Source organism: Chrysemys picta, chromosome 17, assembly GCF_011386835.1.
Source record: "Chrysemys picta bellii isolate R12L10 chromosome 17, ASM1138683v2, whole genome shotgun sequence".
NCBI lineage: Eukaryota > Metazoa > Chordata > Testudines > Emydidae > Chrysemys > Chrysemys picta.
In genome coordinates, this window is record NC_088807.1 from 15341327 (window position 1) to 15368581 (window position 27255).

The following is a 27255-nucleotide window of genomic DNA, read 5'->3' on the forward strand; positions in this document are numbered from 1 at the left end:
AAAGATAAAAACTAACACGCCTTCCCTGGCTGTTTACTTACAAGTTTGAAATATGAGAGACTTGTTTAGAAAGATATGGAGAACCTGGATTGATGTCTGGTCCCTCTCAGTCCCAAGAGCAAACAACCCCCTAAACAAAGAGCACAAACAAAAGCCTTTCCCACCCCCCGCAAGATTTGAAAGTATCTTGTCCGCTTATTGGTCCTTTGGGTCAGGTGTCAGCCAGGTTACCCGAGCTTCTTAACCCTTTACAAGTAAAAGGATTTTGGAGTCCCTGGCCAGGAGGGATTTTATAGTACTGTACACAGGACAACTGTTACCCTTCCCTTTATAGTTATGACACACCCCCCAAATCACAGATAGCGTTGGACGTCCGGTTCCACACTGGCTGCGATTTCTTCCTGGAGCTCTAGGAGAAAACAGAGTTAATAAGACACATGTACCTTTAGACATACTACTGATTATATAAAAACTAACAATATGTTCCAGTCCAAGAACAATTTTTAACCAGTTGATTCTGGGAAACTTTCCCGGGAGAGTGCATCAGCCACTTTGTTAGAAGCTCCTGAAATGTGTTGTATTTCAAAATCAAAATCTTGGAGAGCTAAACTCCACCGAAGAAGTTTTTTGTTATTCCCCTTGGTGGTATGAAGCCACTGCAGCATGGTCTGTAGTTGGAAACGCTGTCCCCAAACATATGGGCATAGCTTTTCCAGCGCGTACACAATGGCGTAGCATTCCTTTTCGATGATTGACCAGTGGCTTTCCCTCTCAGACAGTTTTTTTCTGAGAAACACGACAGGTTGGAATTCTTGATCCGGTCCTTCCTGCATTAAAACTCCTCCCACGCCTCGCTCAGACACATCTGTGGTTACCAGGAACGGTTTGTCAAAGTCTGGGGCCCTTAGCACAGGGTCAGACATGAGCATTGCCTTAAGCTGGTGAAAGGCCTTTTGACACTCATCAGTCTACTGAACTGCATTTGGCTGTTTCTTTCTGGTTAGGTCTGTCAGCGGGGCGGCGATTTGGCTGTAGTGTGGTACAAATTGCCTATAATATCCGGCCAAGCCTAAGAAGGATTGGACCTGTTTCTTTGACTTTGGGACAGGCCATTTTTGGATAGCATCCACTTTGGCCTGTAGGTGATTTACAGTTCCTTGACCCACCTGGTGCCCCAGGTAAGGCACTCTGTTTTGGCCTATTTGACACTTTTTAGCCTTAACAGTTAGTCCTGCCTGCCGGATGCGCTCGAAGACTTTTTCCAGGTGCTCCAGGTGTTCTGTCCATGAATCAGAAAAAATGGCCACATCATCGAGGTAGGCAACTGCAGATTCTCCCAATCCCGCTAGGAGACCATCTACAAGTCTTTGGAAGGTGGCGGGTGCATTTCGCAACCCAAAAGGGAGTACATTGAATTCATACACCCCTGCCTGGGTGACGAAGGCTGACCTTTCCTTAGCGGGTTCATCTAGTGGTACTTGCCAGTACCCTTTGGTTAAGTCTAAGGTAAAAATGAATTGGGCATGTCCCAATTTTTCCAATAGCTCATCTGTGCGTGGCAATGGATAGTTGTCAGGACGAGTTACAGCATTTAGCTTACGGTAGTCCACGCAAAAGTGTATTTCCCCATCTGGTTTGGGAACTAGAACCACTGGAGATGCCCATGCACTATTAGAGGGGCTGATTATACCCATCTGTAGCATGTCCTGGATCTCCCTTTGTATAGCAGTTTGGGCATGAGGTGACTCCCGGTAGGGTGGGGTTCTAATTGGGTGAGCATTACCTGTGTCAATGGAGTGGTATGCCCGTTCGGTCCATCCTGGAGTGGCTGAGAAAACTGGTGCAAAGCTTGTACACAGCTCCTTGATCTGCTGTCGCTGCAGACGTCCAAGGGTCGTGGAGAGGTTCACCTCTTCCACGCCACCATCCTTTTTTCCTTCGTAGTAGACACCTTCAGGCCACTCCGCGTCATCTGTTTCCTGGGCTGTAAACTGGCAAACGTTTAATTCTCTGGAATAAAAGGGCTTAAGAGAATTAACATGGTATACCTTAGGCTTTATGTTGGAGGTGGGGGAGGCTATGAGATAGTTAACAGCTCCTAGGCATTCCTGGACCTTGAATGGTCCTTCCCACGACGCTTCCATTTTATGGGCCTGGAGCGCCTTTAAGACCATGACTAGGTCTCCTACTTTGAAGGACCGTTCTCTGGAATGTTTATCATACCAGGCCTTTTGCTCTTCCTGAGCATCCTTTAGGTTTTCTTTAGCAAGGGCTAAAGAGTGTCGGAGGGTGCTTTGTAGGTTGCTTACAAAGTCTAGAATGTTAGTTCCTGGAGAAGGTGTAAACCCCTCCCATTGCTGCTTCACCAACTGTAACGGCCCCTTAACCTCGTGGCCATACACAAGTTCAAATGGTGAAAACCCTAAACTGGGATGTGATACAGCCCTGCAGGCAAAAAGCAACTGCTGCAACACTAGGTCCCAATCATTGGAGTGTTCATTTACGAATTTACATATCATGGCCCCCAAAGTTCCATTAAACCTCTCCACCAGGCCATTGGTTTGATGGTGGTAAGGGGTGGCAACCAAGTGATTCACCCCATGAGCTTCCCACAGGTTTTTCATGGTCCCTGCCAGGAAATTAGTTCCCGAATCTGTAAGGATGTCGGAGGGCCAACCTACCCTGGCAAAAATGTCTGCTAATGCCTGGCACACACTTTTAGCCCTGGTGTTGCTTAAGGGTACTGCTTCCGGCCATCGGATAGCAAAATCCATGAAAGTCAGTACGTACTGCTTTCCTCTGGGTGTCTTCTTTGGGAAAGGACCCAGAATATCCACAGCTACTCGCTGAAATGGGACCTCAATTATGGGTAGTGGCTGGAGAGGGGCTTTGACCTGGTCTTGGGGCTTTCCCACTCGTTGGCACACCCCACAAGACCGGACATAATTAATAACGTCCTTGCCCATTCCCTCCCAGTGGAAGGACTTCCCCAACCGGTCTTTGGTTCTGTTCACCCCAGAATGGCCACTGGGATGATCATGGGCTAAGCTCAAGAGCTTTACCCGATACTTAGTGGGAACTACCAACTGTCTTTGAGGATGCCAGTCTTCCTGGTGCCCACCAGAAAGAGTCTCCTTGTATAAAAGTCCTTGTTCTACAACAAACCGAGATCAGTTAGAAGAGCTGAGAGGCAGTAGGGTGCTCTGTGCTGCCGCCCAAGCTTTCTGAAGGCTGTCATCTGCTTCCTGCTCGGCCTGGAACTGTTCCCTTGATGCTGGAGACATCAGTTCCTCCTTGGACTGTGGACTGGGGCTTGGTCCCTCTGGAAGCGATGCAGATGCTGGGGCTGTTTCCATTGACTGTGAACTGCTGTCCGCTGGTGCACTATGTGGTATTTCAGGCTCTGGCTGAGCCTCTTGGGTAGGGTTATCTGCTGCTTCACCAGTTCAGGCTCGCTGGTGCCCTCTGGCATTGGAGTTGTAGACGGGTTTGCAAGCGCTGGACTCAGTGCTGGCAATGGTTCTGGTGCTGGTTGTGTTGCCAGTTCCGGTTCTGGGACTGGCTTTGGCTGGGTCTCTGGGATTGGATCCACTATGGCTGTTGCAGTCGCCACCTCTGCTAAGGGTCCACTGAGCTGAGGCCTCAGCTCTACCATGTACTGGTCTGGAGTGAGGGTGTATCCAAGGCAGGCCCTTTCAAAATTTTCTAAGAAGGCCTCAGTATCATCACCTGCCTTGTAGGTGGGGAATTTTCTGGGATGGGAAGTGGTACCTGGAGAGGGGTTGTTAGGATTGGCTGTTGTATCCAGCCTAGCCCTTGCTACTTCCAGTTCATGCCTCCTTTCTTTTTCTCTGGCCTCCTCTTTGGCTTTCTCCAGCGCCATAGCTCTCTTGTGGGCCTCCTCTTTGGCTTTCTCTTCTTTTGTAGTCATTTCCCTGTTTTCTTATGCTGGGTCACACCCCTCTGCAGTTGACTGAAACTAGGATACTCTCAGCTCAGGCTGCTGCTGAGTTAAGAGACTTTCTAACTCTACTCCCGAGGATGTAAAAAGAAAAAACAAAACAAAAACAAAAACAAAACAATTCAGCTTGTAAATTCCTTTTACCAGTTTGCTCAATGATTGAACCCTTCTCTTAACAAAGGCCCTTGTTAAAAAAAAAAAAATTAACACCTCTGCCTTCAGGCAAGGAGAGATAAGATATGCATCTACCTTCAGCTCTGCTTTCCAAGCAGCTAGAAGGAAAAAAAAAAAAAAAATATCTTACTGGCTTTTGGGTTTAAAATGATCTCCACCGCTCTGCCACCATGTCAAAGCTGCTTCCCCACTTTGAACTTTAGGGTACAAATATGGGGGCCTGCATGAAGACTTCTAAGCTTAACTACCTGCTTAGATCTGGTCCGCTGCCACCATTCCCAAAGCTAATTCCCTTCCCTGGGAAGCCTTGAGAAACCTTTCACCAATTCCCTGGTGAATACAGATCCAAACCCCTTGGATCTAAAAACAAGGAAAAATCAATCAGGTTCTTAAAAAGAAGGCTTTTAATTAAAGAAAAAGGTAAAAATCATCTCTGTAAAATCAGGATGGAAAATAACTTTACAGGGTAAGCAAACTTAAAGAGCTCAGAGGAACCCCCTCTAGCCCAGGTTCAAAGTATAGCAAACAAAGATAAACACTCTAGTAAAAGGTACATTTACAAGTTGAGAAAACAAAGATAAAAACTAACATGCCTTGCTTGCCTGGCTGTTTATTTACAAGTTTGAAATATAAGAGACTTGTTTAGAAAGATATGGAGAACCTGGATTAATGTCTGGTCCCTCTCAGTCCCAAGAGCATACAACCCCCTAAACAAAGAGCACAAACAAAAACCTTCCCCCCCCCCCCCAAGATTTGAAAGTATCTTGTCCCCTTATTGGTCCTTTGGGTCAGGTGTCAGCCAGGTCACCCGAGCTTCTTAACCCTTTACAGGTAAAAGGATTTTGGAGTCTCTGGCCAGGAGGGATTTTATAGTACTGTACACAGGAGAGCTGTTACCCTTCCCTTTATAGTTATGACAGTGCCTATATAAGAAAAAAATCCCAAAAAACATGACTGTCCCTATAAAAATGGGACACAGGGTCACCCTAGGGCAGGGACATGGGCCGGGGCTGCTCTCAGGCACCTTGGCCCCCACCCAGGGCAGGTGGAGGGTCTAGGGCTCCCCACAGTGGCCCTGGCTCCCTGAGTGGCTGGGCTCCAGCTTCTGGCCTGGCCACAGGTTGAGGTCTCAGGGGATAGAAGGGGCAAAGGAGCTTGGGGGGAAGGAGAGGAGGAGTAGTGGGCAGAACAATGGTGGGGTGGGGCTCCTGCATGTCTCCCACTTTTGCATTTTGAAAAAGTGGTCAGTCTAGCGTAGAACCCAGGGCCAATCCCACCACCCTGGGGCCAGAGATGGAGCGTAGAGCCTGGGGCCAGGCCGGTCACCCCACAGCTGAGGACAGGGCATATAGCAGTGGTTCTCAACTTGCAACCCATAGGCCATTTGCAGCCCAATCAACACACTACTGCAGCCTATGTGTCATCCTCAGGCCATACAGGTAGCATTGGATGCGGCCCACATAACACATTGTGGGACACATATGCGGCCCACAATGGTAAATAGGTTGAGAACCACTGGTGTAGAGCCTGGGCTGACCAGGTTACTCCATGACTAGCAACAATGGGGCTAAGTTCTCTCCTCACCCCCACTTCTCCCTTCCCCTCCCACATACCCCTGCAGGGCAGCCTGGTTGGATACTGCAACAAAAATTGTTTCACTGATGGCAAAATCCCCCTCGCATTGCCAGCTCCTGGAGGGGGGTGGGGGAGGTGCAGGTGGGGCTGAAATTTTGGCCTAGACAATAGAGGGCAGTGCCACACAACCTCCCACCACACACAGGAGCTGCAGCTTCACTTGTCAGAGAGAGCGACCCTTGCACACCTCCACCCTGTGCATGGTGCCCCGTTCCAGCCCTCCTACTCTGTTCCACCCATCATCTAGCTCCCACTCAGTGACCCTACCAGCCCTCCTGCTTGGTGCCCCCCACCATTCCTCCCACTCCCAAATCCAGGGAAAGGTCTCTGATCATAGATTATCAGGGTTGGAAGGGACCTCAGGAGGTCATCTAGTCCAACCCCTTCCTCCACCAATTCCCAACTAAATCATCCCAGCCAGGGCTTTGTCAAGGCTGACCTTAAAAACCTCTAAGGAAGGAGGTTCCACCATCCTCCTAGTGAAAAAGTTTTTCCTAATATCCAACTGTGACGAAGTGGGAATGTTTGTAATGTTCTCTCTGGATACTGTGTGAGTGCCTCAGTTTCCCCTATGCATTTCTTGAGTCTCTAACAGGGAGGATTAGGGGGCATGATTGTGGCAGAGTCGAGGGCCAGTGTGGTGGTGTGGCAGATACCCTGTTTCCTGGCAACTGATGCCCTGGGCCCTTCCCCCCTTCAAGGTGCCAACTGAAGGTGTTGGAGAACAAAGGGATCAGGTGACCTCCTGGCCCCGGGAAAGAGACAAAGGCAGAGAAGGGGCTAGGTAGTCAGTTTGGGAGCTGGCTGGGGAAGTGGAGTGAAGTGAAGATGTGGTTGTCTGGCTCACTTCCCCCCAAAATGGACCCGGCTGAGAGGTCCTGTTCTCTGTACCTACAAGCACTGTTTTAGACTGTTCCTGTCATCTAATAAACCTCTGTTTTACTGGCTGGCTGAGAATCACATCTGACTGCGGAGTTGGGGTGCAGGACCCTCTGGCTTCCCCAGGACCCCGCCTGTGTGGGCTCACTGTGGGAAGCGCACAGAGGGGCAGAGGATGCTGAATGCTCCAAGGTCAGACCCAGAAAGGTAGAAGCAGGGTGAGTGGCTTTCCCTAAAGACAGTTGGCTCACAGAGAGGAGGCTGCACCAGAGTCCTGGCTGGCTTCGTAGGGAGCAGTTCCAGAGCATTGCCCGGGAACTCCGTGACACCAACCTAAACCTCCCACACTGTAATTTGAGACCATTACTCCTTGTTCTGTCATCTCGTACCACTGAGAACAGTCTAGATCCATCCTCTTTGGAACCCCCTTTCAGGTAGTTCAAAGCAGCTATCAAATCCCCCCTCATTCTTCTCTTCTGCAGACTAAACAATCCCAGTTCCCTCAGTCTCTCCCCATGAATCACGTGTTCTGGCCCCCTAATAATTTTTGTTGCCCTCCACTGGACTCTTTCCAATTTTTCCACATCCTTCTTGTAGTGTGGGGCCCAAAACTGGACACAGTACTCCAGATGAGGCCTCACCACTGCCAAATAGAGGGGAATGATCACATCCCTTGATCTGCTGGCAATGCTCCTATTTATACAGCCCAAAATGCTGTTAGTGTTCTTGGCAACAAGGGTACACTGTTGATTCATATCCAGCTTCTCGTCCATTGTAATCCCCAAGTCCTTTTCTGCAGAACTGCAGCCTAGCCACTCAGTCCCTACTCTCTAGCAGTGCATGGGATTCTTCCGTCCTAAATGCAGGACTCTGCACTTGTTCTTGTTGAACCTCATCAGATTTCTTTTGGCCCAATCCTCTAATTTGGCTAGGTCCCTCTGTATCCTATCGCTACCACTCTTCCCAGTTTAGTGTCATCTGCAAACTTGCTGAGGGTGCAATCCACACCATCCTCCAGCTGATTAATGAAGATATTGAACAAAACTGGCCCCAGGACCGACCCTTGGGGCACTCCACTTGATACCGGCTGCCAACTAGACATGGAGCCATTGATCACTACCCGTTGAGCCTGATGATCTAGCCAGCTTTCTATCCACCTTACAGTCCATTCATTCATCCCTTACTTCTTTAACTTGCTGACAATACCACTGTGGGAGACTGTATCAAAAGCTTTGTGAAAATTAAGGAATAACATGTCCACTACTTTCCCCTCATCCACAGAGTCAGTTATCTCATCATAGAAGGCAATTAGGTTAGTCAGGCATGACTTGCCCTTGGTGAATCCATGCTGACTGTTCCTGATCACTGTTCTCTCCTCTAAGTGTTTCAAAATTGATTCCTTGAGGACCTGCTCCATGATTTTTCCAGGGACTGAGGTGAGGCTGACTGGCCTGTAGTTCCCCGGATCCTCCTCCTTCCCTTTTTTTAAAGATAGGGACTACATTAGCCTTTTTCCAGTCATCCAGGACATCCCCCGATCGCCATGAATTTTCAAAGATAATGGCCAATGGCTTCGCAATCACATCCGCCAATTCCTTTAGCACCCTCGGATGCAGCGCATCTGGCCCCATGGACTTGTGCTTGTCCAGTTTTTCTAAATAGTCCCGAACCACTTCTTTCTCCACACAGGGCTGGTCACCTCCTCCCCATACTGTGCTGCTCAGTGCAGCAGTCTGGGAGCTGACCTTGTTTGTGAAGGCAGAGGCAAAAAAAGCATTGAGTACATTAGCTTTTTCCACATCCTCGGTCACTAGGTTGCCTCCCTCATTCAGTAAGGGGCCCACACTTTGCTTGACTTTCTTCTTGTTGCCAATATACCTGAAGAAACCCTTCTTCTTACTCTTAACATCTCTTGCTAGCTGCAACTCCAAGTGTTATCTGGCCTTCCTGATTTCACTCCTGCATGCCTGAGCAATATTTTTATACTCCTCCCTGGTCATTTGTCCAATCTTCCACTTCTTGTAAGCTTCTTTTTTGCGTTTAAGATCAGGAAGGATTTCACTGTTAAGCCAAGCTGGTCGCCTGCCATATTTACTATTCTTTCTACACATCGGGATGGTTTGTTCCTGCAACCTCAAAAAGGATTCTTTAAAATACAACCAGCTCTCCTGGACTCCTTTCCCCCTCATGTTATTCTCCCAGGGGATCCTGCCCATCAGTTCCCTGAGGGAGTCAAAGTCTGCTTTTCTGAAGTCCAGAGTCCGTATTCTGCTGCTCTCCTTTCTTCCTTGTGTCAGGATCCTGAACTCGACCATCTCATGGTCACGGCCTCCCAGGTTCCCATCCACTTTTGCTTCCCCTACTATTTCTTCCCTGTTTGTGAGCAGCAGGTCAAGAAGAGCTCTGCCCCTAGTTGGTTCCTCTGGCAGACTCCTCAGTCCTCTCTCATATTCCCTAGGGTTATCTTACTCATTCCCTGATGGGTTTCTCTTCTGCCTCAATGACCTTCACTCTCTTGCAGGCATCTCTCTTTTCAAGACCCTGGGAAACACGTTCTCACACTCCTCATATCTTTCTGCATGGCTCCAATTTTTCAGGCCCTTCCTCATCAGGTTGTTACTCATTGCACTCCGAATAATATCGCTACTGGTTGGAAAAGAGAATCCAGGATTATTTAATGTGCTGTTGCAAGGGGAGATCACTCCTATTTCCCAGGGGTGGGTGTGATTGAGGCAGCTTCCAATCCCTCCCCACTGGAGATACCTCCAGCAGGAGCTCAACAATCAACCAAGCAAAATTATGGGTCCCAAGAGAGCTGTGGAGGGCCCAACCCGGAAGCCCCATATTCCTTTCCCCTTTTGCAGACTCTTCCTTTTTGCCCTCAAATCTTTTCCTTAGACCCTACCATGTTGTCAGGTTTTCCCACAAGCACCTTCACACTTTTTCCCAAGCTGACCCCAATGAATGGGGAAAATGTCACATCAAATTTCATAAAGACACCCACTGTATCTTATTGTAAATCCCCCCTTAAAACCTAACTTTGCCTCATGCATGCCAATCATTACCACCTGGCTGATGGCCATCTATAATTACTATGACCAGGTTGACTAATTTATGCACACACATCCATCCTTATTGTTACCTAGCTCCCCACCCCATTTATCCATCTGTTTGCATCTTTTCATGATCCTAGATTCTGAGCTGAGGTAGGAACTACATTTGCATTACTTGTTGGTACAGTGTCTGTCACAGTGGAGCCCTGACTGAACCCTCTAGGCACTACTGAAATAATAATAAAAACAGCTCGCCCTTTCAGCCCATCTCCCTTCTCTGCATGCACCTGTGCTCATGTCTCTTTGCCTCCTCTCCTCACTCCAGCTTCTATTTCTTCTGGCCCTTTATAGTTAATCCACCTCCCCAAAAGGCAGTAGCTAGCTCCCTGGAAGAATTCTTCCATCAACCTAGCACTGTCAACACTGTGGGTTAGGCTGGCTTAACTATGTCACTCAGCAGGGTGGATTTTTCACACTCCTGAACAATGTAGCTGGGTCATTATATTGTAAGCTCTCTGGGGCAGGGACTGTCTTTTTGCTCTGTGTTTATAGAGCATGTGGTCCATGACTGGGACTCCTTGGTGCTAAACAATAATTATATAGTATCTAAGCACCTGGCAGCCTGTAATCCCAGCCATCCCCGTGAAGTAAATATTCCCTCTCTCAGACTGTGGTATTGAGTTCACTGAGCATGGGTTTCCACTTCTGAACTGGTTTCCTGCCTGAGATTGCAAAATCCCAGAAAGGAGAGGGTGTTGAAAACTATCCAACATGCTATGAGTGGATTGTTGAGGCAGAATGGGCCTCTCATAGAATATCAGGGTTGGAAGGGACCTCAGGAGGTCATCTAGTCCAACCCTCTGCTCAAAGCAGGACCAATTCCCTGACAGATTTTTGCCCCAAATCCCTAAATGGCCCCCTCAAGGATTGAACTCACAACCCTGGGTTTAGCAGGCCAATGCTCAAACCACTGAGCTATCCCTCCCCCCTGCCTCCTTTTGAGGGAAAGGTTTAGGGGACTCAGACTCTGGCAGTCTTCTCAGCAGAGGGGCTGGTTGGGTTTGGTTTTTCTTCCTCTTCCAGCAGATGGTGAGTGAGAATGAGGAGAATGATTTGCAGGAAGGGTTTGAGAGTGGGACATTATTGGAGGATCCAAGGGGAACGTTTCCCAGCAATCCCCTCACATTGCTCAGATGTGGCCTGTTGTCATTCAGTCCAGGATTGCTGGGTAGCTACTGAGATGAGTGAGACCACAATAGGCTTTTTTTCCTTTCCTCTTCAATTCCTTCCCTGTGTCAAGATCTTCCAATACTGTAATGAATCATCCCTGGCTCATCCAGGCATCCCCTTCTGTGGGATGAAGTTGTGCACTGTCCCTGGGGCTAATCTGAACCTTTGTTTAGTGTTTCTCATCACAGCGATGGATGTTTGAGATCTCAGAAGGAGCTGAAAAGGGGATCTTGGGCTGGAAGCCAGACAACTCTTGAAAAGGGTGAGGGTCACACTCAGAATTTATAACTCAGGGCTAGTAGTTCCCTGAGAAATAAAAGTGAGAGGGAGCATGTCTCCATGGAGAAAAGGTACTAGCTGGAAGCAGCATCTCTCCTGGAGGGGACACATGCCTGGCATAAGAGTCCAGCTTCTCTTTCTCTCCTGTTGTCCTACCATCTTTGGAAAAAGTTCTATTTGCTTCCTCGTCTGGAAGCATGTGTAGCTCCATGGGCAAGTTAGTGTTAAAAAGATAAGAGGTCATTTGATTTGTAAAAATCTACAGAATTATAATTTCAGTGGTGTCACCCTCAATGGCTGATGGGAGAGGGATCTTGCTCCCTCCTCTCCCCGACTCCCAGCTCCAGGTCTTCCAGTTGGTGGAAATTTTGATAATACAATGGTGTTTGATACCCAACTCAACCTATTTCTTTCACAACACCGATGAACACAATGGTACCAACCATGACAAACCCAGAACAATTATGTAGACATATATTTGGGGGATATAAAAAAAAAAACTTGTTTAAAATTATACTTTAACACCAGCATGTCAAATATGCAGCCCTCACAAAGTTAAACTGTGGCCTTCAAATGACAATACTGTGTTGTCAGTTAATGCTCAGAACATGGTACCTGAGCATTTTTTTAATGTTACAAATTATTATAAATGGAAGGAGTGCTTCAAGTTAATTTGTCATCATTGGCAAAAGGAAGCGGTTCAGTGGTATTGATGATCACCTTTGCTTATTATGCCAAAAGAGAGTTATAATGAGGCACAGGTTAAGATGTCAGCATCCAGCCAAAAATTACTAAAATCAATCCGCAAACTGGGTATGCGCATAGTTACATAACATACATTACCAAACATACTTAATTACAATCCCAAAGTAATTTATTACAAAATCCTTGTTTTTTACTTTGGTCTTGATCATTTTTAGGCATCAATGGGGAGATGAAGAGTACCAGCTAATAGCTGAATATTTGGAGAGTACCACTGTGGAGGACCCGGTTAAACACATTGCTCAGTGGCACCTTACATGCTGTAAGAAGTTACTCCTGGAGGAATTCTGTGCCACTGTATGCGTGATATGCCACACAATTTATTTCCCCCCCCCACAGAAAATAACTTCTGCCGGAAAGTTGCTGCAGTTACACCTTTAGCCCACCAGGGGCTGCCGTGGTGTTAGAACAGAGCAGTTGCTCTGGGGCCCCGTCTCTAGCTGTGATAGAGAAGAGAAAGTGGCTGCCTTCCTGACAGCAGTGCCCTGCTGGTGCAGCCAGAACAGAAGACAAGGGATATGGCAGGGGGGGGGGGGGGGGGGGGGGGGGGGGGGGGAGAGAGAACAGGCAGCGTGGGGCACATGGGGCTGCTGGAAGAGGTCACAAACTGGGGTTCATAAGGGCTAGTGGTGGAGGACAGATTGGGGCAGGGGCTGAATGGGGATGGAGGCACAGGGCCACATGGGGACAGGGGAAGGTGGTGCGGGCCACATTGGGGAAGGGTGGTGGCTGAGTAGAGGCACAGAGACACATGGGGATGGGGGAGGGGGTGTCTGAGTGGGAGCGGCGGGGATACATGGAGACTGGGCAGATGTGCCTGACTGAACTGGAAAGGCTGGGGTCAGCCAGGGTCTGCATGGCTAAGGCTCCCTAACAATCCCCAACCCCCAAAAGCCCATTCCATATTTCTCCCACCCACACCCAATAACCCTCCAGGTTCATTCCTAGGCTCCTTCCCTCTCCCTCAGCTCCTCCATTATCCCTGACTCCCCAAGCCTTTGCACTGCTTCTGAGGCAGGTGGGAAGTAAAACTCTGTATTAAGCCAAAGAATCCTGTGGCACCTTATAGACTAACAGATGTGCCACAGGACTCTTTGTTGCTTTTTACAGATCCAGACTAACACGGCTACCCCTCTGATACTTGAGCTCTGTACTGTAGTTTAAATGAATTGCTCAAAGTTCTGTATTTATATACCTAGTAAGGAATCCATTTGTCAGAAAACATTTCCTGAACCTTTCTCATTGTCATTGTCATTATTACAGACATATTTGCTGATGGGTACTTTGAAATAAATTACCAAAATAATTGAAACTGGTGTGATTATATTGTGATATTTTGACAAATAAAAATTTGCAGAATTGTAAAATGCGTTGTGCAGAATTCCTCCAGGAGTACAGAAATGCATCCATAAACTGAATTTCGCAAGGTTGAAGGGGAAGTACATCAGGCTTAAGACAAAAGTTGAAGATGCTGGGCCATGCCAGCTGTGGGCAAGACTCACCTTCTACTAAATTGCAAAGCATGTTTTGAGACAAACCCCTGGTTCTTCTGAGGTCAGTCGGAAGCCCGAAGGCATCCATTAAGCATAGTTTCAACATGAGGCAGGTCAGACACTGCATAAAGAGTCACTCTTAGAAAAAATGTTGCATGGACAGTATAATTAAGTGGGTGCAATGACTCAAAAGATGCCCACACATACAGCATTGAGTATCACTTTGAGTGCCACAATGAATGTATATAATGTGTTGGGTCAAAAGGTAAAAGCAACAGAAACAAATACTGATTTTACTATTGCAACTTGTGTGACTCAATAAATTGCCTGGTAGAGACTCTAATGGATGGGAAAAGTGATGACCATGGCCAATGCAGAAGCTAAGTACAGAGAAATATGTGCTTTGAATGAGATTGCAGCAGAACAGATGCTTAGCAGAAGGGCTTTTAAAGCCCTTATTGAATCTGAACTGTGAGATATAGACATAGTTTTTAGCAATCCTAGCCACAGAAATGAATCAGTGCATTTCCTTAAAAGCTGCACAAGGTCTGGCCCTACCAAATGCGGAAGAAAGTGCTGACATCAACAGTAATATGAAGACACTGTTTGCAGCTGCTAAGTTTCTCTTTTTAAAAAAAAAAAAAAAAAACAACACACAGAAAAGTATTTTGTCCTGCAGTACATGGGAGTTTCAGGGCTGATCCCAAACCTGAAAAAATAATGCCACGTGACCTGGACAACTTCTTAAGGGGTGTAGGTTTCAGAGTGGCAGCCGTGTTAGTCTGTATCAGCAAAAATAACAAGGAGTCTTTGTGGCACTGTAGAGACTAACAAATTTAAGTCAGTGACTTCAGCACCAGCAAGTAGGCCAATAAGCAAGCGGAGTACAAGGCTGCTGCTTTAGCACATAGCCTGATGTACGAGTGCTTGAGTGAAAGGCTAGGTCAAAACCAGCCCCCCCGTGCTTCAGAGGGTGACCCGCACCACTGAATTTATGATTCTGTAGATTTTTACTTTCCTTCGCTTTCTAGTACTCACGTGACCGGGGAATGAGATTTTACTGTGTTCCGCTCCCACACTCTCCTATTCCCTGCTCTGCATAGGGGCTGCTCCAGGATCACTGCTGAGTGCCAAGCGCCTCCCGAAGGGGGCAGGGAGAACAGGTGAAAAGGTCAGGGGTGGGTCTGTCCCTTCACAGACACCAGCTCAACCCCGAGGCCGCTGTGGTCAGCTGCGAGGGCTAGACCTCAGGGGCGGGTTAAAGCAGCCCCCTGCCCTTGACTGACAGCGATCGCGGCCAATCCCTGTCACGCAGAGGTGGGATGAACTCTGCGCTGGATAGAGGCTGCAATTTGCAAGCAGGAAGCACGTGTGTGATGATTAGTAGGTGTGTTGTGGGAAACTGCTGCTGTGCTGCCGGTTACTGCAGGCGAACCCGTCTCAATATCTTTGAGACATGTGGGTGAGTGAGTTGGGGTGGCTGGGGTTATAGGTGGAGGTGGGGAAATGTGCCAGGGAGAGGCCTGTCTATTGGGGAGTTCAGGGAGACGGGATTACAGGTTGGGGGATGTGCAGGGAGGGATCTGTCTGTGGGGGATGTGCAGGAAGGGGCCTGTCTCTTGGGGTGTTTAGGGAGCTACACAGGTCGGTCGGGGGGATGTGCCCATGATCTCACAGCAAACTCCCACATTTTCTCACAGTCCCATGTGTCCTCTCTCATAACTTTCAGTGAGCTGAAGACAAGATGGCCTCCCTCAAGCTGGCCATTTCCCTATAGCTTTTGCACATAGAAGTGAGGTTGCCCCTAGTGGACATGGAGACTGAAGCCAGACTGTTCTCAGGGAAGATGGCTGCCTCTGTTAGGAGGCTGAACTGGAAGCCATGAGGTGACGGGAATACAGGGAACAGAACGGGGGCTGAAGATTTGCAAGTAGATATGAGGGACAGGAGGGATGAATGGGGGTACAGGGAGAGAGACAGGGACATAGGGTATATGGAGTGCAGGAGGAGATGGGGAAGGGTGGAGCAGGAGAATGTGAGGTGCAGGAGGAAACTGAAGAGAGGCAAGAGAGGAGTTGGGAACATCTTTCAAGTGCAAGGGAAAATGTGAGGGGTAAGATGCTATAAAGTGATAGGGAGGGAAACTGGGGACAGGAGTGTTGGAGGCAGAGGGGGATAATGTGAGTGGGGAGAGGAGACTTGGTGGGGTTGATAAGGAGGCGTTTAAGGGAGAGGAAAAGGTCAGTGATAGGGGAGGAGAGTGGAGAAGCATTGGCGAGTGGCTCCACCATTCTAGGGGGTAAGGGATTAGGTGGAGTCCCCCTTGGAGCCCTCAGTGGTGAGGCTGCATTCTGATTGTGCGCTTCACTTTGAATTTTGACCCCAAAATGATTTCACACACACTGGGGCCAGGCAGCTCCCGCTAAAGAATGCAAAACCAGAATGCAGTTCAGAACCTCACATGGGCTTACAGATCATTGGCGGTTTTTCTTTTTTTTAAAAAACTTGTGATTTTGGGGAGAGGTCCCACTCATGACCAAAGGGGAGATATCCAGAAGGATTAATGTGCAGACCAAATGTACTGGCGGCAGGTGAGCGAAGTAGGGAGCAAGTGGGGAGAGTGCCAGAAATGAAGAAGAGGGAGAGAGATGAGGGGATTTCTGCATGAGAGAAGAGGCAAAGGGACATGAGCCAAGAAAAGGAGGGAACTGGGAGGAAAGGGAAGAGATTTCTGGCCTGACACAGCTGAACCCCTCACAGTTGTGAGAAAATTGTGAAGCCAGGGGAGAAGGTGATCAGATTTTGGGGCTATGGATTGTGCCCCTCTGTGGCTCCTCTTGGTCCCCATTTTTTTCCTGGGTGAGTGTGGGGCTCCTTCTGGTGGTACCTCCAGTTATCATGGATGTGAGCCTGCCAGGTCGTACCCTCTGCTGGAAATGTGAGAGATTAAATCATCCCTGGATTCTCTTTCCACTCCGCAGGTGCCGGGATCCTGAGCAAAGCCGAGATACAGCCTCATGAGGAAGGGCCTGAAAACCTGGAGCTTCCTGACATGTTACAAGGGGGATCAGGAGAGACTGCTTGCCAGAGTCCTCAGCAGGAAGAAGCCTGCGAGAAGCAGAAGAGGAACCAAGTCAGGAATGTGTCAGATCCCTTAGGAGAGTGTGAGAACAGATTCAGACTTCCCCAGCCACTTTCACAGGGCAGACCTGGGGCCATGGGAGATCTTAATAGCCAAGAGAAACCCCATAAATGTATAGACTGTAGGGAAAGCTTTCATGAAGAGCAGGAACTCTTGGCCCATGGGAGAGTCCACAGGAGGGAAAGATCCCATCTCTGTGCTGAATGTGGGGAGAGGTTCAAGCATCGGTCAGAGCTTTCTAAACACCAAAGAACCCACACAGGGGAGAGCCCCCATTCCTGTGGGGAATGCGGGAAGAGCTTCCGGCATCTGGCCACGCTTGCTGTGCATCGCCAAATCCACATGGGGGAGAGACACCATCCCTGTGGTGAGTGTGGGAAGAGGTTCAGCTGCCCCTCAGATCTCAGCAATCACCAGAGGTTGCACACTGCCGAGAGGCGCTATGCCTGCCCTGAATGCAGGAAAGGATTCAATCACCCCTGCGAACTGAGCAGGCACCTGCGAATGCACACGGGTGAGCGCCCTTTCCCCTGCCCTGAGTGTGGGAAGGGGTTCAGCCAGAGCTCGGATCTCAACAAGCACCTGCGGGTACACACGGGCGAGCGGCCCTTTCCCTGTGCTGAGTGCGGGAAAAGGTTCAGCAATAGGTCGGATCTCAACAAGCACCTGCGGGTGCACACGGGTGAGCGGCCCTATCCCTGCACTGAGTGTGGGAGAAGCTTTAGCCAGGTCTCCGCACTCACCCTACACCAGAGAACCCACACTGGAGAAAGACCCTACGTCTGCGACGTGTGTGAAAAAAGGTACACGCACCCATCAAACCTAATTAAACACAAGAGAATCCACATGGGGGAGTAACCCTGGGGAAGGATTTGCAGAGAGAGAGCCTCTGGTGTGCTGCCAGAGAATCAGCAGCATCACAATGGCAGATCCCAAGGGACAAAGCCTCCTTGCAGATTGAGTGCCACGCAGACTGATTTCTAGCTAGAGCCTACCAGAGAATCCAGCTAGACAAATGAGACCTTGCCAGACATGGACTTCGCTCCAGACGTATGTGTATAATAACGTGAAACTGAGGAACAGGAACCACTACTACAGAGTTTGAGAAACATTGGCCCCTGCCCCCGACTCCCACCATCTCCTCCCAGAATCAGTGGTTTAAACCCCTGGGAAGGGCTTTCTCTGAAGAGTTGTCCAGTGCCAGAAATCCCCCAGCAGCAATTAGTCCCTTACTTGCGTTTTACCAGTCAGGGGGTAGTTTGTCTCTTCTCTGCATCTGTGTGAACTCATTTTGTTCCCTGCTCTGGCTTCCTCTGTGGCTGGGATGGAGCCTACTTGGGGCTCTCTGCCTTTGGGTAAGGGAGGTTTCTTTAGATGTGTTTGGGATTCCCCTGGGACTTGCTAGGGCTGTGAGCAGGAGGAGGTAGAGAAACGGTTTGTCCCATGGGTTGGGGAGGCCCCAGCATCCACCTGAGAGATAGCTGCAGAACCTTGCACAACAGAGTCAGTTAAGATGTTTACAGATTCCAGACCTGATTGTCCTCTTACTCACAGCAGTTTTACACTGTCACTCTCTTGACTTCAGTGGAGTTACTCCTGACTTACATCAGCGGGAGTCTGAGGAGTACCAGGACCAGCATCCCCTGGAAGCTGAGACTAGATTTTATTCCTGTCAGGATTCTCAGAGCCCCCTGCCTAAGTGATTTGAGGGGTAGATGTGACCTTGGGGTAGGATCAGGCTGTTGGTGTCTGAGGACTGTTTGGAACGTCCCTGCAGATTTAGGATCTCTCCTTGGTGGAGTCCCTCCTTCCAGAGACTCTTCTCATGGGAGCCATGTAGTAGTTCTGCATGGTATTTTAATCCTACACTTCTAGGATTGCTGACCATATTTCTGCAAAGGAAGCAATGCTGTAACTTGCATGGGAGGTGCTTTCAGGCTTCCTGCAGCTCATTGGCCCAGACAGAAAAGTTACCTCGTTCCTTTGGCCTTTATTTTATTTTCAGAGCATATTTTTTGGCAATTCGTGTTGTGCTGAACATGACCACAGTCCCTTCTCTTAACTGCACCCTCTCCCCATATACTTGATCCTGAACCCATTACAGCCTGTGTTTTAATGTGGATTTGATTGTTTGGTATCACTAGGCCTGGTGTTTCCTTCCCAGATTCATTTAAAACTCCAGTTGCTAACAGAAAAATTAATTACAACCCTAAGATTAAGAGAGACCCTGAATTTTCCCACTTTCAGTGACTTGAAATGTTTGCAAACTCTGGCTTTACTGAAACCAGCCTGGGAAAAGGTTGTTCAGGATTCAAAATAAATGATGTTTCCTCAGCTCCAATACTCTCCTTATATGTTTTCATCTACTGATTTCTTGTGGTGTTGGCACTCATAAATGCAGATCCAGTGGATAAGGGTCTGTCTACACAGAGTCAGGAGCACTAAGTAACAAGATGATGGGTTACATGCCTCACAGTGGCTTTAGGCTATGTCTACAGTATGCACCTTTTAGTAACACAGCTGTGCAGCTACAGCCATACTGCTAAAAGGTGCGCAGCGTAGTCGCTCTTTGTCGGCAGGAGAGCGCTCTCCCGCCAACAAAGCACTATTCACACCGGTGCTTTTCGTTGGTAAAACGTTTGTCGTTTGGGGGGGGGGGGGCGCGGAGGTTTCACTGACGAAAGTCCAGTGTAGACAAAGCCTTACCCAGTGTCCTAGATCTTCCTGTATTCATCTATATAGCATGGGAATAATGCAAGTCACAACACTCAGGCAAAGGAAGCTGCAACAGAGTGTGAATTACACAGTTCTTTAAGACCAGAAAGGACTTTTATGATCACCTAGTCTGACCTCTTCCATAACACAGGCTGTAGCATTCACCCAGTGAGTTCCTCCATCAAGCCTGATTAAAATGTGTCTTTCAGGAAGACATCCAATCTTGATTTATCAGGGGGTAGCCGTGTTAGTCTGTATCTACAAAAACAACAAGGAGTCTGGTGGCACCTTAAAGACTAACGGATTTATTTGGGCGTAAGCTTTTGTGGGTAAAACACCACTTCTTCAGATGCATGGAGTGAAAATTACAAATGCAGGCATTATATAATGACACATGAAGGGAAGGGAGTTACCTCACAAGTGGAGAAACAGTGTTGACAGGGCCAATTTGATCAGGGGTGATCATAATGGTCCCTTCTGACCTTAAAGTCTATGATTCTATGATTACCAATTAAGGGACAGTGCTGTAGGTTAGACAAGTGACTAGGGAAGGAGTTAAGTACACAGCACTAATGACTGAACTGACAAGGAGTGCTGTTAAATTCATTATAATCAGGTGAACAGGAAATCATATAAATAAATCAGAACAGCAGCAAATGAGGTACATCAGTGAGTTACATACTGAGGCTCCATTCCCAGGACTGGGATGCAGCTAGGGCCAGTGAGGCAGAGCAGGGAAGATGGCAGTGACACAGCTGGTCAGTGGTGGTGGCAGAGGGGCTAGATTGCCTGTCCCTGGTGCTTCCTACTGAGTTACAAATCAGGCATTGCAGGGGCCAGGCAGTGAGAGGTGCTGCTAGCAGAGTGCTGTTGGGAAGCAGGGCCGTTTCTCCTGTGGCGTTGATAGAGCTCAACCTTGGAAAACAAAAATCCTTTCTCCTCTTCTGGCTGGCCTGCTTTGCTTATGGGTACTACAAATACACACCTGCCCCAGAACAGCAGAAAGGAAACCAGTGCTCTCCTATCACCTTACCTCCTTTCTGCAGCACTTCAACATATAGAGAGAGATATACAAGAGCTAGGTGTTATTAGTAAAAGCAGGTAAGAACAGAATATCTTCTGGAGGTTTCAGGCACTGGGACTCCACTTAAGCCTCCCTCATTCTCCTGTAGGATGTGAGGGGGTGATGATGGCATAAGGGAGGGCGGAGGGCTGATTTCCCTCAGGCTGTGTAGTAGTGGCTCACGTTCTTCTTCTCCAATCGCACATATAGGCTAACAGGAGCGGAGCTCTTGGTTAGTCTATAGTCTAAACATGGTCTCACTTGTTTCTGGCTGCGGCTCTGGCGTGGATTCTCTGGTGACGGGCCAGAGAGGATTTGTTACTGAAGCTCTTCCCACACTCAGGGCATGGGAAGGGCCGCTCGCCCGTGTGGGAGCGCTCGTGCACGGTGAGATCAGCGAGGTACTTGAAGCTCTTCCCACACTCAGTGCATGGGTAAGGCCGCTCCTCGGTGTGGCTTCTTTGGTGTTTAGTCAGGTTGGAGAGCTGGCTGAAGCACTTCCCACACTCGGCACAGGGGTAGGGCCGCTCACCTGTGTGGGAGCGCTGGTGCTTATTCAAGTCTGAGGGGTGAGTGAAGGTTTTCCTGCACTCAGCACAGGAGTAGGGTCTCTCCCCTGTGTGCAATCTCTGGTGAGTGGTCAGTGTGGAGAGGTGGCCAAAGCGTTTCCCACACACTGAACAGAAATAGGGTTTCTCTCCTGTGTGGGTTCTCTGGTGTGTTTTGAGATGAGCTAGGCGGTTGAAGCTCTTCCCACATTCAGCACAAGGATGAGGCCTCTCACTCCTGTGGACTTTGCCATGCTCTGTAAGCTTCTGTTTTTCCCAGAACCTTTCCCCACAGTCTCTACATCTGTGGGGTTTCTCTGTCCTGAGAAAATTGCTTTGACGGTAATGGTCCCCTATGGTCCGAGGTCGCCCTGGTGCAGGGAGCTGGGTTAGTCTCCTGAATCTGCTCTCACATTCCCCTGGGGGATCTGTCTCGTGTGCTGGGCTCCTCTTCTGCCTCTTGCAGGCTCCTCCCTGCTCACATTTGTGGGTAACACTCTCCCCTGATCCCCTTTCTGGTACGCTGGGCAGCAGCAGGTTTTCAGGCCCTTCATCACGAGGCTGCTCCTCAGTTCTGCTCAGGATCCCAGCACCTGGATGGAAAGGAGAATCTATTTCATGTGCTGCTGTTGTAAAGGAAAGTCACTCGTCTCATGGCCATGACTGTGGCAGCCTCACATCCTCCCCACTGGAGATACCCCAAGAGGAACCCCAGAGTCAGCCACACAGAAATGGGGCTGAGGGGAGCTGTGGAGGAGGAAAAGTCAGGAAGGTCCACATCCCCATTCTTCATTCCCTTCCTTTTTCCCCTCAGACCCCACCAGAAGGTTTTTACAGCCTCCTTCTCCTCCCCTTCAGCCCCATCACCTTGCTAGGCACCATACCACCCACGCTATACAGGCTTCTTTGCCAGCAGGATTTCTCAGCCCATCAGCGCCATAATGCCCAGTGCTGGGGCTCATTCTCCAGGCTTTATTTTTACTACATAATACATTACACCAGTATGTGCAGATATTCTTGTCCCTGAGTTTGGCAGTGAATTCAGAGGGCCTGAATTCAGAGGGCTCCTGCATTCCCACTGCTACAGCTCCCAGAATGCCAGGAAGGACACAGAGGATAGTTCAACATTGTGGGGGCGGGTGACAAGGACTAGGGTCTGCACAGCTATTCCTCTCATGGCCAGCCCCACCTCAATCACTGCTAAGGCACTGGAGCTTTCCTGGCCCAGGGATGATGAACTGTGACCCACAATACCTACTCTAAATTCCCTTAATGAGCACCCACTGCCGCCATGCAGCCCCCTCTCTTTCTCAGGCATCAGTCTTGCTTACCTGTAGATGAAAGGCTCTATACAAAATTACAGTTCTCCAGAGCCATTGATTTACCCTCCACAGACCCTCTGACTTAGGGGTTCCCTTGTTACTGTCATCTGTGCCCCCTTCCCTTGCCCCACACCTCCCCGTGGTGAGAAGAACGCCCCTTATTCTCTATACGTGGCTTATTACCAGTTTCCTGTAGCGCTTGATTCTCCTCGGCACAGGGCAACTTGGACTTGTTTTGTCCAACCTCCTCGGGGGAGACGCACTTGTGACTGGGTTGCAGTTGCTCCAGCTGGGAGTTCTCAGATTCCCATAATGCTTCAGGGGTCTCCATTTCCTCAACCTTTACGCACACTGTGACCTAGGAATGAACCCCATACAAGCACATCACTTTGGAGCCAGGGCCAGAGATTCATGGGGAGGAGCTGTACTGTATCTAAAAGGCCATGCTGTCAAAGCGCTCCTAGCCCCTAACAGGGTCAAGGGGACTTGGAGGACCTGCCTCACTAAAGTACAGACTCATCCCTCTGATGAGCTGAAGGGGAAGCCACAGAGGTTAATTTATTGGAGCCATGTCCTGTCCCAGCCAGTCAGGGCCAACATTGCAACTGGCATCCATGCAACTGGGGCCTTGTAAAGGACTGACAGGACATTACAGGCATCAGGCACTCCACTCTCAATGTGCCTGGAGGGCTTCCAAAGCATTCAAATTGGCAGGGTCCCACCTTGCCCCCTTGACCGCTGTCTGAATCACCTGTCCTGTGGATTTGGCCACCCTGCAGTAGGGGCTGATAACATCTTGTAGATCCGCAAAAAGAACAGGTGTACTTGTGGCACCTTAGAGACTAACAAATTATCCTCAAATAAATTTGTTAGTCTCTAAGATGCCACAAATACTCCTGTTCTTTTTGCAGATACAGACTAACACGGCTGCTACTCTTAATCTTGTAGATCACATCTGCATCTCAGGCTTTGTTACCAAATGGAACGCCACGAGCTTTTCCTCTCAGCCTTGCACACCCACACGTTTCCTGGGCATTCAGGCAGAGTCCTACCCTCGCTTTGAAAATCACTAGAGCTCCCAGGTGCACGTGGATGCATATTTATACCCTCTCAGGCTTTTAATAATGTTGCCCTTGTTGAGTAAAAATGGCTCCTTCCTTGCCCCCTTTCCATAGCTGCAACATCCAAAATAACCTGCTGAACAGCATGTTTAAACACAGTAACCAAATCTCCCTCTCACCTTCCCCAATCAGACTGGGGCTTCACTATTGATCCAAGCCTTGGTGAGGCACTGAGTGCACTGTAACAGCAGCCACAGTTGCTCATGATGGGCCTGCTGAGAGGTACTGAGTGAAGGGGACAGGTGGGAGGTGGCAACATTTACAAAGAGAGAACACCAGGATCTGCAGAGCAGAGCATCACAGACCAGGGAGCTCTGGAAATCCCTGTAACTGGGGACCCAGCTGAGTCCTGAGTCCCAGGCAGCCCAGACCCCAGTGCTGAGAGCAGGATTACACAGAACAAGCCCCACTCATGTCCTGCCTTGAGAATTCCTATGTTCACCCAGTGCTCAAACCTGCCCCGTCAAATTCCCTGCAGAGCCCAATGGACATTCCCCTGCACCTGCTCTCACCTGCTGCTCCCACACTCCAGTCTCTCGCTGTCCCAGCTGGAAATCCTCGGCCAGGGACACAGCCTGGGCGCAGGTTTCCGGGTGGCGTACCCAGACCCAGCTCTGGATTTCCTCAGGCAGGATGGTCAGGAACTGCTCCAGGATCAGCAGCTCCATAATCTGCTCCTTGGTGCGGATCTCCGGCTTCAGCCATTGATGGGAGAGTTCCCGCAGGCGGCTGCAGACCTCTTGGGGCCCTTTTGCCTCCTGGTAGCGGAACTGCCTAAAGTGAAGGCGCTGCATCTCCGTGCTGATGTTGCAGCCTCGCAGGATGGCTGCCTTCACCGTCCCATAGTCTCGGGCGTCTCTGGCATCCAGGCTCCTAATGGCCTGTTGGGCTTTTCCAGTGAGGGATGGCAGGAGTCGGGTCACCCACTCTCTTCTGGGCCAGTGGCAGGCTTCAGCCACTCGCTCGAAGGAAGCCAGATAGACCTCAATGTCATCCTCTGGTGTGAGCTCAGGCAGTTCTGGGTTTCCCCAGGCCCAGGCTAATGCCGGTACAGCCTCAGGAGAGGTCCAGGGGGCTCGCAGCATTTCCTGATTTTGATTTTCCCCATGCTGGGGGATCTTCTCCCGTTGCTCAGAGCTGGATTTTTGTTGTCCTGTCCGGGACAATGGGGGACTTGCTGAGATGGGCGGCATCACAGCAGCATCTTTCCCTTCTCTCTCCGATTCCTTCCCTGGTTTGGGGCCTGCTGGATTTTCTGTTTCCACTTTGACATGCGTTAGCACCACTTGTTGTAGTGGACCCTGGATCTGCAGCCCCAGGGGCTTCCGACCACGGTGCTTTGCAGCCATTTTGTGCCTTGTGAAAACAGCCTTATCCCAGTTGAGGTAAGTGCTCTAGTTTTCAAACCTGCATCTCTCCCTTGTTCCTGCTGGAATGGTACATACTCCTGGGGCTCCTGCAGCAAAACACTGACTAGGGATTTCACTGTGTAACAAGGACCCTAGTAAACAGAAGGGAAAAGAGACACCCAGGCCTGATTCACCCAAACAGCCAGCTCCCCTTCAGCACAGACTAGCCCCGTGCTGACCCCTAATCCAGTACTGATAACTAAGCACTCAAAAATCACGAGTTTAGCTTTATCACCATGAGATTTACAATGATAAATGTTGAGTTCTGTTTTGCACCCTGTAGGATTCAGGTTTCCAAGCTTTTCTCTGCAGCCTTGTAGGAACTTACTACTTCGTTCATTTTAACCAATGCAGGGACTGAGCTGAAGCTCTAACAACATCATCACATATCCGGGGTCTTGTGATAAGCTTGTGAGTACTGGCAATAATGGTCATTTCAGCTCCGTGCCCTGCTCCCAGCACAGGAAGGCCCCTCCCTGAGTCCCTGACCCCCATCCAGCCTGACCCATATCCCCAGCTCCCTGGCTCCCCAGCACAGCCAGAATCCTCCCCCAGCACAGCCAGACCCCATATCCCCAGGTCCCTGCCCCCGCTCCCAGCTCCCTGGCCCTCCAGCACAGCCAGACCCCCTGCCCATATCCCCAGCTCCTTGCCCCCCACTGCCCAGCCAGACCCCTGCCCATATCCCCAGCTCCCTGCCCCCCAGCACAGCCAGACCCCATATCCCCAGGTCCCTGCTCCCCCACCAGGTCCCTGCTCCTCCCCCCGCTCCCTGGCCCCCCAGCACTGCCAGACCCCCTGCCCATATTCCCAGCTCCCTGGCCCCCCAGCCCAGCCAGACCCCTGCCCATATCCCCAGCTCCCTGCCCCCCACTGCCCAGCCCCCTCCCGGAACCCCAGGTCCCGGCCGTCCCCCCGCCTCACCTCGCCGCCCCGCCCGGACGCAGGGGGAGGCCGGCCCGGTTCCCCAGACAAAGAGGTTCCGCCCCGGCCAGCGCAGGGTTAATCTCCAGCGCGAGGATTGGCCGCGATCGCTGTCAGTCAGAGCCCGGCCCGTCCCCCGCTCGGCCGCCTCGGGGGCTCAATCCCTAGAGCCGGGCAGGGGGCAACGGGCCAGAGCTCGCCCTTCCCTCCCCCCTCCCCCCCACATCTGGGGCTGCCCGTCTGCAGGCGGCTGGGACTGTGGCTCCCGGGCTGGGGACCCTGCAGCCTTGGGCAGGGGGCTCCCCGCAGAGAGCTGGAGACCCCCGCCCAGGGCCAACTCCTTTCCAGGATCACCAGTCAAGGGGATCCAAAGGGGCCACTTCCCCCCCAGCATCTTCCTCAGACTGCCCCCCGTAGGGGTTCTGGAGACACCCTGCCCCGGACACCCCTTAGTTCTCAGGAACCTGCCAGCCCTGACCTGGGAAACCCCATTTCAGGGCCCTCTGTCCTCTCTAGCCCCTTTCTCAGCTCCCCTCTGAGTCCTCACACACTCGTCACTGGAATGAACAAAAGCAACAGGGTAAAAATCCTGTCCGCAGGTTCGTCTGATCGTGGCTCCCACTGGCTGCAGTTTGCTGTCCCAGGCCAATGGAAGCAGCGGCCAGCACATCCCTCAGCCTGTGCCACTTCCCGCCTCCCCCATTGGCCTGGAGCAACGAACCACAGTGGGAGCCGCGATCAGCCAAACCTGCGGACACGGCAGGTAAATAAACCAGCCCGGCCTGCCAGGTTGCTTACCCTGGCGAGCCACGTGCCAAAGGTTGCCGACCCCTGCCATATTTGTTCCCAGTGTGGTTGAAGGGCGAGGAATTGACCTCAGAGGAGATAGCACCTCCTGGAGCATTATGGCAATCTCAGAGCTCCCAGCCTCAGTGATTGCAGCCCTGTGCAGGGGGAGGCAGAGTTGCCAGGCAGTATTTGGTGGGGGATTTTTTGAGTTTCTCACCATCGCGTAGTTCGTGGCATCAAGTCTGTGAATATTCCCCTATTCAAAATGGCCATCATCTCCCATTATTTCCCACTGGTCTGAAGCCAAATTGGCCTCAGTCAAGATAGTCCCCATTTTCCTGCAGCCTATGTGTGTGGCAGTGAGGCTGCCCTTGGTATAGGAGACTGCCCCTGCCAACTCCCATGGTTTTCAAGGAAACTGAAGCCAAACTTCTCAGGGAAGATGGCTGTGGCTCAGTGGTCAGAGGGCCGGGGGGGAAACGAGGAAATGGGACTGCAGGGAGGAAGACGAGCTAAGGCAGTGATTCTCAAACTTTTGTATTAGTGACCTCTTTCACACAGCAAGCCTGTGTGCAACTGCCCCTTATAAATTAAAAACACTTTTAAAAAATATTTAACACTATTATAAATGCTGGAGGCAAAGCAGGGTTTGGGAGTGGAGGCTGACAGCTGCAACTGCCCATGTAATAACCTTGCAACCCCCTGAGGGGTCACAACCCCCAGTTTGAGAACTCCTAAACTAGGGGCAGAGCCCCT

At 50.1% G+C, this 27255-nt stretch overlaps 2 protein-coding genes across 7 annotated transcripts; one reads left to right on the forward strand and one right to left on the reverse strand.

The window, feature by feature from the left end:
• Nucleotides 1-204: 204 nt before the first annotated feature.
• LOC135976266 (zinc finger and SCAN domain-containing protein 31-like) lies at nucleotides 205-25841 on the reverse strand. 4 transcript variants are annotated; one of them, XM_065571157.1, is made up of 4 exons: nucleotides 25711-25841; nucleotides 23890-24833; nucleotides 22440-22614; nucleotides 19608-21527 (listed from the first exon to the last, which is right to left on the reverse strand). In XM_065571157.1, the coding sequence occupies exons 2-4, from the start codon at nucleotides 24724-24726 to the stop codon at nucleotides 20644-20646; spliced, it is 1896 nt and encodes a 631-aa protein (XP_065427229.1). In that variant the 5' UTR covers nucleotides 24727-24833; nucleotides 25711-25841; the 3' UTR covers nucleotides 19608-20643. The 4 variants fall into 4 exon arrangements, with proteins under 4 accessions (XP_065427230.1, XP_065427229.1, XP_065427228.1 ...); XM_065571156.1 differs by having other exon boundaries at nucleotides 23890-24862; nucleotides 25711-25808; XM_065571155.1 differs by having other exon boundaries at nucleotides 23890-24878; nucleotides 25711-25804.
• Nucleotides 14729-18949, forward strand: LOC101935882 (zinc finger protein 239-like). 3 transcript variants are annotated; one of them, XR_010593429.1, is made up of 3 exons: nucleotides 14789-14928; nucleotides 15196-15352; nucleotides 16448-18949. XR_010593429.1 is itself a non-coding variant. In XM_042847338.2 (2 exons), exons 1-2 carry the CDS (start codon nucleotides 16277-16279, stop codon nucleotides 17464-17466), a joined length of 1068 nt encoding a protein of 355 aa, XP_042703272.2. In that variant the 5' UTR covers nucleotides 16151-16276; the 3' UTR covers nucleotides 17467-18949. The 3 variants fall into 3 exon arrangements, 1 of the variants encoding a protein (XP_042703272.2); XR_010593430.1 differs by lacking the exon at nucleotides 15196-15352 and having other exon boundaries at nucleotides 14729-14853; XM_042847338.2 differs by lacking the exons at nucleotides 14789-14928; nucleotides 15196-15352 and adding an exon at nucleotides 16151-16325.
• Nucleotides 25842-27255: the final 1414 nt, after the last annotated feature.

What these genes read in the sequence shown, in the direction of transcription:
- LOC101935882 (XM_042847338.2), top strand. Translation starts at nt 16,277, where the DNA reads ATGGATTGTGCCCCTCTGTGGCTCCTCTTGGTCCCCATTTTTTTCCTG. An exon ending in GGTCCCCATTTTTTTCCTGG is followed by an intron (nt 16,326 to 16,447) that starts GTGAGTGTGGGG and finishes TCCACTCCGCAG; the next exon opens with GTGCCGGGATCCTGAGCAAA.
- LOC135976266 (XM_065571157.1), bottom strand. Translation starts at nt 24,726, where the DNA reads ATGGCTGCAAAGCACCGTGGTCGGAAGCCCCTGGGGCTGCAGATCCAG. An exon ending in CTGGAGTGTGGGAGCAGCAG is followed by an intron (nt 22,615 to 23,889) that starts GTGAGAGCAGGT and finishes GTTCATTCCTAG; the next exon opens with GTCACAGTGTGCGTAAAGGT. An exon ending in TCAAGCGCTACAGGAAACTG is followed by an intron (nt 21,528 to 22,439) that starts GTAATAAGCCAC and finishes CTTTCCATCCAG; the next exon opens with GTGCTGGGATCCTGAGCAGA.